The sequence below is a fragment of the Podarcis erhardii genome (assembly GCF_964252035.2).
Source record: "Podarcis erhardii genome assembly, chromosome: 1".
In the NCBI taxonomy this organism is placed as follows: Eukaryota; Metazoa; Chordata; class Lepidosauria; order Squamata; family Lacertidae; genus Podarcis; species Podarcis erhardii.
Genome location: NC_138497.1, coordinates 126,695,568 through 126,712,493, shown reverse-complemented (window position 1 = coordinate 126,712,493; position 16,926 = coordinate 126,695,568). Strand labels below are relative to the sequence as shown.

The window sequence follows — 16,926 nt, the reverse complement described above, 5'->3', positions numbered from 1 at the left end:
GACGGTGGTTTTCCTTGCTGCATCCCCTTTGCCAGGTTGCTGCGCTGTGGGAACCACCGCTTGAGGCTTCGTTTGGCTGCTGGCTGGGCTTTTGTTGCTGCGCTGTGGGAACCACCGCTTGAGGCTTCGTTTGGCTGCTGGCTGGGCGTTCTGCCTTTGGCTCGGAGGGGCTCAGAAGTTGAACATACCTGTGCTGGGAAAATCCCTTATTTTGGCTGCTGATCCCTTATTTTCGAGGCTGCTGGTCCCTTATTTTCAAATCTGTAAGTTGACAGCTATGTCTCACAGCAGCCAAACGGATGCCTCTGGGAAGTCTGTAAGCAGAAGCTAAGTGTAACAGCACTCTCCCCACTTGTAATTCCCAGAAACTTGGTATACAGAGTTATATTGCCTCTGACCGTGAAGGTAGAACATAACTGCCTGGCTGGTAGCCGTTGTATAATGCAGTGTTTCCCAACCTTGTGCCTCCAGCTGTTTTTGGACAATTCCCATCATCCCTTGCCACTGGTCTTGCTAGTCAGGGATGATGGGAGTTGTAGTTCAAAAACAGCTGGAGGCACAAGGTTGGGAAACACTGGTATAATGTAGAGTGGTCTATAAATTATGATACAAAGCCATGGTAAAATATTGTGCCAGTTTGCACACAGCGATAAACTATGGTTAATGGCTTATCAGCTGTGTGCTAAGTGCTCTCTCCTTGATTGCTTCTGCTTTCTGTAGTGCAGGCAGGAGCAGTGAGCCACGAAGCCTTGACTTGGTGTTACACGCAAACTGAGATTGTGCTTTGTTTCTCCCTAGCAGACAATGGTTAGGAAGTGAGCAGCCTTCCTGTCGACTTCCTTGTTGCATTTTGTTGGGGAGAAGCAAACTGTGATTCCGGTTCGAATATCTTGTTGCTTGCTCCAGCCGAGGAGCAAATCACAAGCCATCAGGCATCCTGAATTAGCGTGCTGTTCTGTCTCAAAAATCCTGACTTTCCGTTATGTGGAAACAGGACCATTGTTCATTAATATGTAGATCAGCCCTTCTCTCCCAGTCACTCTTTCTGCTGGCCTTTCCCCCTTCGGTCTTCAGAAAATGGCTGTGGTGCTAGCAACCCGACCTGTTGTAGGTAAGATCATGCTCCCATTTGTGGACCAAGATCTACCCAATGGAGACTGTTGCTGCAGAAGATAGTACTCCTGAACCTTGAAAAGAGAGAATTTTGCAACTTGTTATTGCATAACATGGCAAGCACGAGAAAAGCTGAACCTGCCAACATTTTCTCCTCCACAGCAATCTTCTATTAATTGGGTCATATTAGGCACAAGAGGTCACCCATTTTACTTATATTTCAGCCGCCAGTTTATTCTGGAGTGCTGATTGTTTCTCGGATGTGTGTTAGGTTTCCATTCTGTCTGCTTACATACCTCTGTTTCAAAAAGGATTCGGGGACAAGGGAACCAGCTTCAGCACAGAGTACGGAGAACCATGAGAATTTTAATAGGCTTGAGAAAGGACACCCACACAGTTTTCTGCACCTGACTTGGGTTGCAATTTGGGTGTTGAAATCTGTTTTATCCTCAGGATATTCAGTGCAATAATAGCTAGGTTTCATGTGCAATGGGTGTGGGAGTGCCAACTATAAATACTGTATTTGCTGCATGTTGGAAATGGAGGGGAGCGGGGACTGGTTATCTGATGATTTAAGCGTATTGGTCTTTATCTCTGCATTCCTAAAACCCTTCAAATAGTAGATGAACTGAAATAAAGTAAAAGATAACAGCTGTTTTAATATAGAAAGGGCTGATCCTTAACTTTCACATTGCTGTGATTTTGCTGAGCACAGTTGTTGGGTTGGAGGGGAAAAAATTGTTACAACTTCTTTTAGGTGTGCAATAGGATCACATCTTGTGCTGCAATGACAGGTATATGCAAAACTGTGTATACTCTAATTGCCCCCAAGCAAGCATCCTTACCTTCTGGAGCTGGCACTCCCAAGTGGGCCTTGCCCCCCAAAAGCTTACTGGGCAAGTCCTGCTCAGCACATGGGCGCTGGAATGCTATCGCAAGTTCTCAGAAATAAAGAAATAAGACTACAGTGGTGCCCCGCAAGACGGAAAACCCGCTAGACGAAAGGGTTTTCCGTTTTGGAGGCACTTCGCAAAACAAATTTCCTATGGGCTTGCTTTGCAAGACGAAAATGTCTTGCGAGTTCCTGCGGGGTTTTTTTCCTTCCCCCCCTTTTTCTAAGCCGCTAAGCCGCTTATCAGCTCATCCGCTAAGCCGATAAGCCGCTAAAAGCCGCTAAGCCGTCAATGGGCTTGCTTCGCAAGACGAAAAAACCGCTAGACGAAGAGAATCGCGGAACGGATTCTTTTCGTCTTGCGAGGCACCACTGTATCCTACATTGAGGTTAGCCGAGTATCTAAGTCAGAAGCTCCTAAAACCTGAGAAGCTTAGGGTCTAACAAATACAAATATGTCTTGTACAGAATAACCATCTTGTCCAGGGGCTTTCCCGGACGTCATAAGTAACATCCCTAATTTCTTTGACCTGTAGTGGTTTTGTGAGAATTTCATTTTGAGAAATCTAACAACTGATGGAGAACCAGCTCCAGGAGGGAGAAAATTCAACGTCACAGCTCATAGGATCCTTAACCTTCTTCTATAATTTAGAATACAGTGGTGCCCCGCAAGACGAACGCCTTGCAAGACGGAAAACCCGCTAGACGAAAGGGTTTTCCGTTTTGGAGGCGCTTCGCAAAACAAATTTCCCTATGGGCTTGCTTCGCAAGACGAAAATGTCTTGTGAGTTCCTGCGGGTTTTTTCCCCTCCCCCCCCTTTTCCTAAGCCCTAAGCCGCTTATCAGCTGATCCGCTAAAAGCCGCTAATAGCGCTAATCCGCTAAGCTGTCAATGGGCTTGCTTCGCAAGACGAAAAAACCGCTATACAAAGAGCCTCACGGAACGGATTAATTTCGTCTTGCGAGGCACCACTGTAATACTTTGAGAAATGTAAATTTATTTCTTTTGATGTTGTCTCTACCATATTATATCCACCAATAATCAAAGGAATAACATTCTGGCTTTTTTCTTTGCTTTAAGCAATAAGACAAAATTTTACCCTTCCTCTGTCCACTCTCCCAATAGCTGTGGTGCAAAAATACCAGAGTAAATTCAGCTCTAGCAGAACGTAGATTATCCAATTCATATTTAATGTGCTGCAACCTTCAGTGTAGATCCAAAGAACGGGGTGCTGCAAATTGTCTTAAAAGATAGTTCACGATTTTCTCCAAATTTTCCTCTTGCGAAATTCTAATTCATTTCTCATGAGAAGCTTATGCTATAAAACCTTACCTCAGTTATAGGCTTTACATTCTTCCCATTCAGTAGCTTGAAAAGTAGACCCGTCATTATATTCAAAATACTCTTGGCGTTCAACACTAATTTGTGTTTTAAAGCAACCATAATTCAAAAGTAAAATTTTATCAGTTTGACATCTTGTAAAATATTGTAAAAAAGGATACGAAACAGAAAAGCAATGCAACCTAAAACAACATTGGTCTACTTATGTGGGGCGGTGAGGAGGGTAGGTGGGTAAATTCCTGTTGTGCCCCATGTAATACATGCCAAACACCAACCAATCCCGATTCAGCCATACATCCCTTCAACAATCCTATCTAAAACTGGATCTAATTAACACAATTTAGGGCCATGATATACCGTATTTTTCATCCCATAGGACGCTCCGTCCCATAGGACGCACCTAGTTTTTTTGGGGGGGAAATAAAGGAATTCCCCCCCTTTATTTCCCCCCCAAAACCAGGTCGGGGAAACCGAACCAGGTCGAGGAACAGCGGGGTGGTGGCGCTGCGCCTCCCTGCTGTCCCCTGAGCTTGTGGGGCTGGCCGATGTCTGCCTGGTGCGCCCTGCCTGGCGGCAGGCTACTATCCACAGTGTGGGGAGCCCTGCGGGGAACTCCTACAGGGCTCCCCACTCTGCGGATGTCTGCCCGGCGCGAGGGGCGCTCTGCTTCAGGGCGCCTCTCGTGCCGGGCGGCAGGCTGCTATCCGCAGCGAGGGGAGCCCTGCAGGAGTTCCCCACAGGTCTCCCCATGCTGCCGATGTCTGCCTGGCGCGAGGTATACCCAAAACCTTCAGGACACCTCTTAGGGTCTCAGCTAAAAACAACAGCCACCCCCATATAAGTCATACTTCCCCTCCCAAATATATTTGTAGGCACCCATAAGAATGTGTAAACTGGCTCTATGATATATAACGATTCTTAAATCAGGAATATTTTCTTTTGTTTTATGCCGCTGTACCTGGCTGCTTATTGCACATCCCAGAACAGCTTGGTTTGTTGTTGTTTTTTTAAAAAAATCCATTTGCCTATCGGCTATTCTCCATTTTATATGATTATGATTTAGCAAGTTATTTAATCAGTCTAATCTTGTGGCATGAAATAAATGGTAAACTTTGCTCATAATCTTAAAGCTGGGACCTCCCCCCTGTTTTGTAGTGCTTTGAAAGTATAAAGCTTTTATCAAGGGTATAACTGTACAGGCTAATTGCTGGAGAGCTTATCTTCATTAAACAAAACCATTCAGGTGATTAGGCTGTACAAAAATACACAATGCTACAAAAGGAGAATACTACTGATACCTCAAAAGCTGAAGTGTCTAATTTCATTTACATCAGAACAATTATAAATTGAATCTGACAATCCTGAACATTCAGTACAGTATCTTTTAAGCAAATCTGACCATACTCAAATAAAAATGCATAGTAATGGATTGAAATTTCTTATTTTGCATTAATTGGTAAATTATCATTAGTATTCATATAGATATTGTTCAAGTTTCATAACTTGCTAATCCTTATCTGCTTTGTGAAGCATAAACCACTTCATATCTTGCTAATCGCTTTGTAAGGTAGGCAAATATTCTCCATACAAGGCTAGAGTCTGGAAGAAAATTGTGTGAGCTTAGACAAGGCACTCAGTTGAAAGCTGAACTGGGATTCCAGTGCATAGCTTATGCTTTAAACCATTGATTCACAAAGTAAGCCCCCTTGGGAGGCATGGGACAGTGATTCCTTCCTTCCTTCCTTCCTAGCCAAGACCTGAGTTGATTGTATCTCACTTGCCAATGGACTCTCACTCGTTTGGGGAAGAAAAAGAGCTACTGTTCATAGCTAGTTTAGGATGAGGCCAGAAAGATCCTGTACCGCTTTCTGTTAACGCTCTGCAGGGCATCACATGCAGCAGCAGGCTGTGTTCTGTATTCTGGGGAGCAATCCCTAGAAAATAGCAGAATTGTAGGTGAGGGACAGGTTCAAAAGGGTTGAGAAACCTTTCCAAACTAAACCACCCCTGTTTATACTTTTGTGGCTTCTGAAAAGTGATTCATTTGGTGGAGAACTTAAGCATATACAGTGGTACCTCAGGTTACATACGCTTCAGGTTACATACGCTTCAGGTTAGAGACTCTGCTAACCCAGAAATACTACTTCGGGTTAAGAACTTTGCTACAGGATGAGAACAGAAATCGTGCTCCGGCAGCTCGGCACCAGCGGGAAGCCCCATTAGCTAAAGTGGTGCTTCAGGTTAAGAACAGTTTCAGGTTGAGAACGGAGCTCCGGAACGAATTAAGTACTTAACCCGAGGTACCACTGTACTCATTTCTACCCCACCTTTCTACAAAAATATTCAAGGAGGCTTCCAATCAAAGTGGTAAAATAGTGGTAAAAACAAAGCTAAAAGAGACTGAAATGTTAGCAACAGCAGTCACCCAAGTTAATGACAAAATTCTAACAAAGGTCCCTGAAATTGCACTGTCTGCTGTTCACCTAAAGGCAAGCAGTAACGGCCCAGCCAGGTGTACCCCAAATTGGAAGCTATTATAGAATTTAGGGGTCACGGCTGAGAGGGGCTTCTTGGGTAGCTGCCAACTGTGATTCCCGCTGCAGGGAGACCTCAGGAAGGAACTCCAAAGTAAGTTTCTGGACACGTTTGCATGGGAAAAAGCAATGTGATTCTTGAGATGTTCTGCAGAGAGTTAAGAGTAACGTAAGCGTTTTAGCCAGAAGAAATGAGGTATATCTGGCTAGGCTCCTAAGACTCAAGATAGAATTACAAGGCCACGACAGGTTATCTAAGCCAGAGGTGGGCAGAAGATTAGGCACAATCTAATGGTTGGCTACTGACCAGTTTCTGAGTTTCTCACAAAGAATGCTGGACAAGCTGAACCACAGTTCTTAACCAAGAGTGCGCATTCAAGATCATTTAACCATAGCTGTCATCTTACAGATTTGAAAATAAGGGATCAGCAGCCAAAATAAGGGATTTTCAGAGCACATGTATGTTCAATTTCTGAGCCCCTCCGAGCCGAAGGCAGAAAGCCCAGCCAGCAGCCAAACGAAACCTCAAGCGGTGGTTCCCACAGCGCAGCAACCCGGCAAAGGGGATGCAGCAAGGAAAACCACCGTCAACCCTCCACTGGGAAGCGCTGAGCAAAGGCGAGTCCCCAAGCAACGCGGCCGATTTGATCGGCACAAGGCATGCAAGCTCCACCCCCAGTTGTTCTTAGACTCCTTATTGTGTGAGCAACGCAGCCAAGCAACACAGTTGGAGCCTCCCTCCTCCCTAGCCGGCGGGGAGGGAGGGAGAGGAGCTGCTTCCTTTGAAACCCGGGAAATTTAAGGGACACCATCAATAAGGGACAGCAGCAGGACACGGCACTGGGATAAGGGACTTTCCCGCCAAATAAGGGATGGTTGACGGCTATGCACATAACACATGCTATGGCTTAAGATATCCTGACAACACCTCTTGCATTTAAAACACATTGGTTAACCATGAAGATTCTAACAAATCAAAAAGGTAGACCACACACAAATAAGCAAACCCCAGCCTAATTGATGCCTTTTTCTTCTTATTTCAACCATAGGTACCGCTATCATAAAAAGTAGCAAAAGTGTAATCTAAAAAACAGAGAAATCAAATTGTTTAGAACATCAATGTAACTTTCCAGTGAAAGATTAATCCATAGGTGTTGTTTTGTTCCTGATCTGATCTTGCACATATGGATGTGTTATATGTATATACGCACACATGTCCTTGCCATCCGTAAACATGACCAAACAGCAACAGTTACACTGCTGTATTTAGAACACAGTTCTTACTCTAATATCTAAGTAACTGCTAAGATGCATTGAGAGGATTTGAAGTGGAAATAAGGTCTCCTTCCTTTACTGTACCAGGAATTCTTGTACTATACTGGTGCATGTTTGCTGTACATGTCTGTTTTAGCCTTGGGTGGGACAGATATGAAAGGTGCTTGTCTTATAGTGAAATCCTAACCATATATTCTCAGAAGTGGCGTTGGTTCCTAGAGTAGGTGGGGTTAGTATTGTAGCTTTAGTTGCTACCTTTTAAAGGAATTCTAGCTAGAACCACTTAAACCTGTTAAAGCCTTACAATGTCTAAGATCCAGGTGTTTATTGGTCCACCTCAAACAAAGGTGATTATCTGAATCTTTCTTCTGGGTGCCCTCATCTTCTGAAGTGTGATGGGTAGTGACCAAAGAAAGGGCTTTTTAAATGTAATGGCACATTGCTTCTGGAATGCCCTTACATTTTTCCATGACCTGGAAAAGAACTTATTTTCCCTGACTACTTTTTAATTGGAATGTGTAACTCTCCTTGATTTGGTTTTTCCACTTATGTCTTTTTTATTGATTGTATTGATTTGTTTACTTTGGAAGGTGCCCTGAGAGCTCCTATTCCTGAAATTCTGGGGTATAAATTTAATGATAGCTAAAGAAAATAAGCAAAAACCCTATGGTACTTCGGCTATATTTATTGGCTTTCAAATATAATAACTTACCCATCTGCCCTTTTTCAAGACAAACAAGCCACTGCGAGGTTCAGATTGTCCCATTTGGTTTCCATGTCCGCTACTTCCGCATCTGATACTTAATATTTTATTTGAAAAATAGGCTAAGAGATAAAGAAGGAGTAGTACATATGCCAAGCAGATTGGGCTTTTACCCGAAAAGCATCATGAAAGGAGGCCAAAAACGAGATGCATAACAAAACAACTTCAACGTAAAACTGTTATGGAGGAAACAAAAACATGCAGCAGCTTTCCTGATTGCAGTGCAGAACTGAAAGTAAACTGCAGAACCTGAGAGCTGACCTGGCAGTTCCTGGTTTGGCAAGCCAGGTGGGCCAATGCACAGCATCACCTGTGCAATTGGGGAACAGAATTTAGTTGCTTTACTTTTACATCTTTCAGGCTTGGATTCCCCCCCCCCCAAAAAAAAAAAATTATGGCTTTCTCCATAATAAATTATTGCTTATATTTGGTATGCTGCACTTATTGTGCTCAGATTTGTCACTAGAGCAGGACTGAGAAACCTCAGGGTCTGAATCTCTCCCGAGCCACACCCCAGACACACACACACACACACGTATGTATGTATTTGCACCCTCCATGATTGCTTTAGCTTGGCTGGAATGTGACCTTGAACTCTGTTAATGACTTGCTTGCCTAGCAGAAGGAGTGAGTGGGGTGTGTGAGTGTTATTAGAAATTACCCTTCCGTACAAAGGCAAAATGCCATATAGTAGTTCCCTGGCCAGGGCAGAAATAAACCCAACTCTGTTTAAGCACATGTAAGAATGTGTACAGCTAAACCCAGGGGTCACCAGCGTGTAAGGCACCAAGGTGCCTGAGAAGGCTTTTGTTGGCATCCCCAGGCAGGAGTCTTACTCTAAACTTTCATTTTTAAAAAAGTAAGTTTCTAGCCCTCCTAGAAAGCATGTTATGGAGCAAAATGTGCAGATACCCTTCTAAGTGATTTCTGTGAAATGAGCAAGCCTGGCTGCTTCCCTTGGCAGTATTTTTAAGCAATGAATGAAGTCAGGGCTGTGATTGGTAAGCGAGTTGTTCTGACGCTCGACCAGGGGTAGGCAACCTAAGGCCGGGGGGCCGGATGCGGCCCAATCACCTTCTAAATCTGGCCTGTGGACGGTCCGGGAATCAGTGTGTTTTTACATGAGTAGAATGTGCCCTTTTATTTAAAATGCATCTCTGAGTTATTTGTGGGGCATAGGAATTCGTTCATTCCCCCCCCCAAAAAATATAGCCCGGCCCACCACATGTTCTGAGGACGCTGGACCGATCCATGGCTGAAAAAGGTTGCTGAACCCTTCACTAGGCAACGGAAGCCCCCTGTGTTCCGAAGACTTGCTTTTCTCATTCCCCTTTAATGTACTTTTTCTGCTTCGAATTTCCTAGGCTGAAATTCAGTAGGTTAAGCCTTTTCTCATATGGAAATGCAATTCTGGGGAAAGGGTTACAGAGACCCAAATCTCTAATTTTGTGTTGTGCTGGGCCTCCCTTGGCACCCATTTTGTAACTGGTGCTTCCAGCACTCTCAAAATTCAAAATGCATCCTCTCGTCCGAAAAGGTTTGCTGCCCCTGACCTAAATTTTTGAGAAGTATATTACTTTGATTTTCACATACATATCGCCGTCACCCTTTTATAGTCTATAAAATTCAGGGGTTGGCAGCAACCTTTAGCCTTTTTAGAGCAAATGTCTTTCAAGCTAGTTGCTAAGTTATGATGTGCTTGTATTGCAAGAAGAAGCTGAAAGGCTGCGTCCTGAATTGTTATAAGTGTTTGAATTCATCTGCAATTCATGTGTTGGCCAATATTTATCTAGCTGATGACGTACGTATATGCAGTTGACTGGTGCCAAAGCAGCAAATTTTAAATGAATCCAATTTCACCTCCCCTGACATTTTATTCGTTATGATGTAAGCCTATTAAGTTAGTCAGACAAAATTACATTCTCAAAGTCAACACTTTTTTGTATTCCTTCTGGCATGCAAAATGCTTTTGGATTTTTATTTCACTCATTGTTGCAACAACTTCCAAGTAGGCCCCCTGTATTTCTTATATACATCTGTGTGTGTGTGTGTGCGTGCGCGTGCGCGCGTTCGTGTGCACACACACACATACAGAGACTAAGATATAAATAGAAGTGATTTGCTGGTCCAGGAGTCATGGGGTTGAAATGGGCCTTGTACCTAGATTTCCTACATAAGAGAATCAGAATGTCTTCCTTTTCAGCAAGATAAGTACAGTGGTGCCCCGCAAGACGAATGCCTCGCAAGACGAAAAACTCGCTAGACGAAAGAGTTTTCCGTTTTTTGAGGTGCTTCGCAAGACGAATTTCCCTATGGGCTTGCTTCGCAAGATGAAATGTCTTGCGAGTTCTTGCGAGTTTTTTTTCTTTTTCTAAGCTGCTAATAGCCGCTAATAGCGCTAAGCCGCTAAGCCGCTAATAGCCGTGCTTCGCAAGACGAAAAAACCGCAAGACGAAGAGACTCGCGGAACGAATTAATTTCGTCTTGCGAGGCACCACTGTACTGCATTGAAACTGTTGGATAAACTGATGTCGGTGGAAATAACTTTCCTGTCTTCTAACGCTCAGTTAGGTTCAGTTTCTTGTGTGTAGTTGAGCTGAAATGGGATGGAGGGGTTGAGAGCAAGATTGTTTAGGGTGATGAAAAAGCATCTGCATCATTTCAAAACTCCCAAAGCTGTCTCTGCTGAATACAAATATACCCCACCTTGAAGTTGCCCAGCTACCTCCTTTTGTAGTTAACCATTTCTGTACTTAAGATGTACATTTCAGATTTGAACAATAAATTATTACCTCTGGCATGCATAAAATATTATTTAAGTATAATTGTATTTTAGAATAATAATTGTATGCCTAATTGTATTTTACAGAAAATAAAACTTCCTAGGAAAGTATCCAGGCGTTATCCAGCCTATGAGCTCTATCTTTACGGGGAAGGAAGTTATGCAGAAGAAAATAGAAATCTGCTCTTAACTGGGATTCCAGTACTCTTCCTCCCTGGCAATGCTGGGAGTTACAAACAAGGTAAGCTATATCTGAAGCAATACTGATGTGTGTATTATAATCCTTCATAAAGCAGGAAATGTATGAAGGTCTATAGAATGTTACCTTTTTTTAACATAGGCCTTTGTGGAAGTATGTATTCTGAATATTTTGTTTATACTTACAGGATTACCAACTTTCTTTGTTGATGTATTTGCATCATTTAATAGCGTAGGGTAAAATGTGACATCGTGTGAACAGTTAGAATACCCACATTATGTAAAATCACATAAGATAAGCTAAAAACAATCAAAACTACAAATCAACAAAATATATTGAGACTGATCACTATATTTACACTATATCTTGATTGGCATTTATTTTATTGCACATCAAGCATGTAAAAGAGTTGTCAAGGAAAGTGGTATTGGGCAAGGTTTTAGAGATTTATCAGGAAGCGATCCTTAGCCCTGGGCTTCTAAATAGATTGAGAGCTAGGCAAACCAGCTCTGCTACAGGCGTCAAAGAGGATTATTCAAATAATCACAGAAGATACCATATAGGCATCTGGAAAATGAACAAAATCCCATGTGAATCATGCTCCCAACTGCCATTTGGAGAAACAGAATGCGATTTCAACCTGCCAAAGATGGAATTTTATCTGAGAACTGGTGAAATATATTTTACAAGCGTAATACATAAATTAGTGGTACAGGCAACTCCTGTTTTAGGCATGTGTGCGCAATTGCACAGATGCGCACAGCGCTGAACCCAGAAACATAATAAAGATGTCACTAAAAGGGGCGGGGCAGGGAGTTTGCAGGCTTTTTCAATGGGTTTCCGATTTCACGAAGATGCACAATGACCCCGGAACGCAAACCCCACGTAAATGGGAGTTGTGTGCACTTGACTTAGCTTCAGTTTATGTAAGTGGCTTGAATGAATGAATGAAATCTTTGTTGCTAAAAGCTATAATCCGCCACAATTGGTCACAATGCGTAGAATATAAATAATTGATCTAAAACTGAACAACAGCAGCTAAGCAAGCATACAAAAATGCGAAAATCACAGCTGTATAAGTTAAGCGCTCCACGTCTCACACTCTCCCTTATGATACTTATCTTGTTGCCTAGCTCTCAACTTACTTGCAGCCAAGGCAAATTTTGCAACCAGTTCAGTAATAAATGTAAGTGGCTTGACCACCCAGTGCCAGAGGGCCATGAGCAATTATGTTGATATGTACGTTGCGATGTCTCAGAAGTGCCATATGAAACCAAGAGGCTATAGCAGTCAAATTGGAGGATGGGCAAATATAAACTTGGACCACCCTCTGACTGCATATCATCAAGAGATCTACCAGTCGAGTTCAAATACTACAAGGTGTAAGACCTGTATTCCTTACTGTTTGTATTATTTTTGCCCTCATAATCCATAAATACATTCAAGGAGTGCTCTCCATTCATAATTCAGTTTCCGTAATAAAAGCTAGGGCAGGAATAGCAAACATGATGCCCTCCAGCTGCAGTTATCACTGGCAATAGGCCATGCTAGCTCAGGGTAATAGAAGTTGTAGTCCAAAAACATCTAGAAGCACCACTCCTGATCTAGAATAATTAAATCTTGACCATGGATTCCGCCCCCCTCCCATTCTGGGTAAGGGTTAAACTCTTTAGAATTTGTCTCTGTCTTCCAAGAACATGTTAGTGTTTTAATATGATGGACCAGTATCCTGTTAATTATGCTGTTTTAAATGTGTATTTTATATTTGATTTCATTTAGCAGTGTGGTTTTTTTTTCTTTTTGAAATGTTTAAGTTTTTTTGTTAACTTTGTTTTAAATGTGTATTCTGCAGTTGACCACTTTTGTAATATTATGTTTAAGATAATATTTTAGTTTTCTGTTAATTATGTTGTTTTGACTGTATACTCTATATTTGACTTTCTTCAGAAATGTTTGATTCTGGATTGTTTTATTGATGTTTTAATATACTGTAAACTGCTTTGAGATTTTTCTAAATAAATAATCTCTACTATTTATAAGAATTTCCGAATTAGCTGCTGTGATGAGAGCCTCTTGTCATTAGTTCTTGTCTTCATGGAAGTAAATGCCGATCAGCAGCTATGTTGTGGTTTTTTAATCAAACTATAGATGAGTATAGGGTTATGAAAAGAAATGGGTATCAGAACGCATTTGAGAATGGTGCCGATCTCTGTGGTGGAGAAACCCATGCTTCTGTATTGTTGAGCAATATTGACGCAGAGGCAGCAAGGCTTTTTCATGATCTGTTCCAAAGCTCCTTGCATAAATAATATCCTTCTCAGGTAATACCTCCATACTGTATGTTAGGCCAGGGTTTCTCTAGCATGGAGTTTGGTGACACCAAATTACAACCAGTTGCGTATTCCATTCCATTTTAACAACAGATCTGTATCTTTTCTGTCCCTGAGGTCAAATTTTAGTGATCTGCCCTAGCATCCAAATTTAGAGATATTAAACCACTTGCTGCTAATAATTCATGTGTGCTTTTTCAGTACGTTCCCTTGGGTCAATAGCACTCAGAAAGGCAGAAGATGCTGACTTCAAGTATCATTTTGATGTCTTCAGCGTCAACTTCAATGAGGAACTTGTTGCACTCTATGGTGGAAGTCTACAAAGGCAAACTAGATTTGTGCATGAGTGTATTAAAGTAATTCTTAAATTGTATAAGGTATGGAGATAAGCATTGTGCACTTATTTAATTCTGTCAAATTATTAGCTGTATTGGATATGACAGCTGCAGGTTGGGAAAGAAATAACTGTTGCTCTGTGTTTTATGGTTGGGATACCTATCTATATCTATCTATCTATCTATCTATCTATCTATCTATCTATCTATCTATCTATCATCTCCATGATTTGGTATAGGGCCGTGTTTCCCAAACTTGAGTCTCCTCCTCCTCCTCCTCCTCCTCCTCCTCCTCCTTCTTCTTCTTCTTCTTCTTCTTCTTCTTCTTCTTCTTCTTCTTCTTCTTCTTTTGAACTACAGTTCCCATCATCCCTGACCACTGGTCCTGGTCAGGGATGGTAGAAGTTGTAGTCCAAAAACAGCTGGAGACCCAAGTTTGGGAAACACAGTGTTTGAAATTCTCTCTCTCCCTCGACTACATTCAGTAGCATTATTTGAAAGTTGGGTCCTTGTCTATCTATACTGGTACCACGCACACTAAAGCGGGGAGCTATCCACAGCCTCAGAGCCTCAACATTTGCATAAATACAGCCATGAGGATTTTCATATGCTTATTGTGTATACGATATCAGTGGGACACTGGTGGACTGTTGAGAGAGGAGAAAGTAGAAAATGAGTATGGGTGTGGCGTGAAGCATCTAGGGAGATGGTAGGGAACCCTGGTCTCCTTTCTATCAGCTTGCGGGTTGGTACATTCAAACATTAGGGTTGTGCATTTCTGATACTGCATTTCTGAAACCTTTCTGCCTTTTTAAAAAAATCAGTAAGACATTTCTATATTGGGGTGCTCAGCTTAATAGTACAAATTATGAAACAAAGCAGATTTCTCATGCTATTCACAAGATGCCAGTAAAAGGGTTTGAAAAAACATTTTATTGTCATCTTGTGATTAGCATAAGAAATTTGCTTTCTTTCACAATTTGTACTACAGTGGTACCTCAGGTTACAGATGCTTCAGGTTACAGACTCCGCTAACCCAGAAATAGTACAGTGGTACCTTGGGTTAAGAACTTAATTCGTCATGGGGGTCTGTTCTTAATCTGAAACTGTTCTTAACCTGAGGTACCACTTTAGCTAATGGAACCTCCTGCTGCTTCTGCGCCGCTGCAGCATGATTTCTGTTCTTATCCTGAAGCAAAGTTCTTAACCTGAGGTAATATTTCTGGGTTAGCGGAGTCTACTATACCTCAGGTTAAGAACTTTGCTTCAGGATGAGAACAGAAATCGCGCAGCAGCGGCAGCAGGAGGCCCCATTAGCTAAAATGATACCTCAGGTTCAGAACGGACCTCCAGAATGAATTAAGTTCTTAACCTGAGGTACCACTGTATTATGCTGAGCACCCTCAATATAGAAAAGTCTTAGATTTAGATTCAAAATCCAAATAACTGTACTTGAATTGCAGTCTTAGTCTTTATAGCAACTTGATTTTCGGCGAACGACAATAAAGTACATCGGAATTCAAATACATCAGCTATTAAGCAGGAGGGTGCCTGTGATTCCATACATTCTCAGTGCGTTTGATGTCAAATCATGTCTTCCTTATGCTTCCTTTTTCTTTTTTTTAAGGGCCAGGGGTTTGCTCCACGTAGCGTTGCAATAGTAGGTCATTCCATGGGTGGCCTTGTTGCAAGAGCACTGCTGACGCTTAAAAATTTCAAGGTGGAACTCCTCAATGTCCTCGTTACTCAGGCCACACCTCACATTGCACCTGTAATGCCTTTAGACCGATATCTTACTGGTAAGTTTACTCCTAATATGACCACTCGGTAGACATTAGCAAGATTGCTATACCTTAAAGCGCTATAAAAAATTTGTTAATGTGAATCAATATCCTTTTTATGTCATAATACAGTGGTACCTCGGGCTAAGTACTTAATTCGTTCTGGAGGTCCGTTCTTAACCTGAAACTGTTCTTCACCTGAAGCACCACTTTAGCTAATGGGGCCTCCTGCTGCCGTCATGCCGCCAGAGCACGATTTCTGTTCTTATCCTGAAGCAAAGTTCTTAACCTGAAGCACTATTTCTGAGTTAGCGGAGTCGGTAACCTGAAGTGTATGTAACCTGAAGCGTATGTAACCTGAGGTACCACTGTAATTTTAAAAGGGTACTAGATAACCCCGATATTAGTCCTCCTAATGCTTTTTAATGTCAGCTCAGGCAAAAATATCTTGCAGTTCCCCTGACAAAGCTCTGACGAACTCCCAAGGGAAGGTTTCTTTCAGTGTAAGAGGGGCAAGGCGCCAAGAATGTCTCTACTTGCCCTCGTTGTTTGATCATGGCATAGGAGTGGAGCTGGTGGGTCTTCTTTTTTTAAAATATAACTAAGAAAAGAAATGGCAATCTTTAGTTTTGGAAGGCCCAGTCCATTCAGGGTTTCATAGGTCAAAACCTTGCATCGTACCTGGAGAAGCCAAGGAAAGCTCTACAGGCCACACAATGTTTCATATAAAATGCTTTTGAAACTTTGCAGTCCTAGGAGGTGAGGTATTGCCTTCAACATCAGCCACCAAGCGTTTTCGTACAGCAGTTCTGTGCGTCTTGCGCTTGCCATCCTTTCTTAAATTATAAGTGGTGACAGTAATATCTTAACCCAAGAAGGAGAGCAGAGAGCATTGTTTTAGATCGGGTTCAGCAAACTTTTTCAGCAGGGGACTGGTCCACTGTCCCTCAGACCTTGTGGGGGGCCGGAGAGTATTTTGGGAAAAACAATAATAACGAATTCCTGTGCCCCACAAATAACCCAGAGATGCATTTTAAATAAAAGGGCACATTCTACTCATGTAAAAACACGCTGATTCCCAGACCGTCCGTTGGCCGGATTTAGAAGGTAATTGGGCTGGATCTGGCCCCCGGGGCTTAGTTTGCCTACCCATCCTTAAGATGGAGCTGGTAAAAAGCTTTCCCAGATTCTGCTATTACTTGGACACTGAGGTGGACAAGGAGTGTACCGTCCAAGGGAGTCGTCTCTCTTTTCTCTGGCTCACTGTGTTTGTCAGTCATAAACACTTCGGTCTTCTCCAGATTTGGCTTCCTTGATTTGCCTGCAGCTTAGGGCTTGCTGATCGGAAGGTCGGCGGTTCGAATCCCCGCAACGGGGTGAGCTCCCGTTGCTCGGTCCCAGCTCCTGCCAACCTAGCAGTTCGAAAGCACGTCAAAGTGCAAGTAGATAAATAGGTACTGCTCCGGCGGGAAGGTAAACAGCATTTCCGTGCGCTGCTGTGGTTCGCCAGAAGCGGCTTAGTCATGCTGACCACATGACCCAGAAGCTGTCTTCGGACAAACGCCGGCTCCCTTGGTCTA

General features: G+C 42.6%; 1 protein-coding gene across 1 annotated transcript in view; it reads left to right on the top strand.

Moving 5' to 3' along the window:
- The window catches only part of PGAP1 (post-GPI attachment to proteins inositol deacylase 1), a 55,947-nt gene that overhangs the window by 4,189 nt on the left and 34,832 nt on the right, over positions 1 to 16,926 (top strand). The window contains exons 2-4 of the mRNA XM_081867436.1: positions 10,789 to 10,942; positions 13,432 to 13,607; positions 15,193 to 15,364. Coding sequence (XP_081723562.1) covers positions 10,789 to 10,942; positions 13,432 to 13,607; positions 15,193 to 15,364 — 502 coding nt within the window. The remainder of the gene's footprint in view (positions 1 to 10,788; positions 10,943 to 13,431; positions 13,608 to 15,192; positions 15,365 to 16,926) is intronic.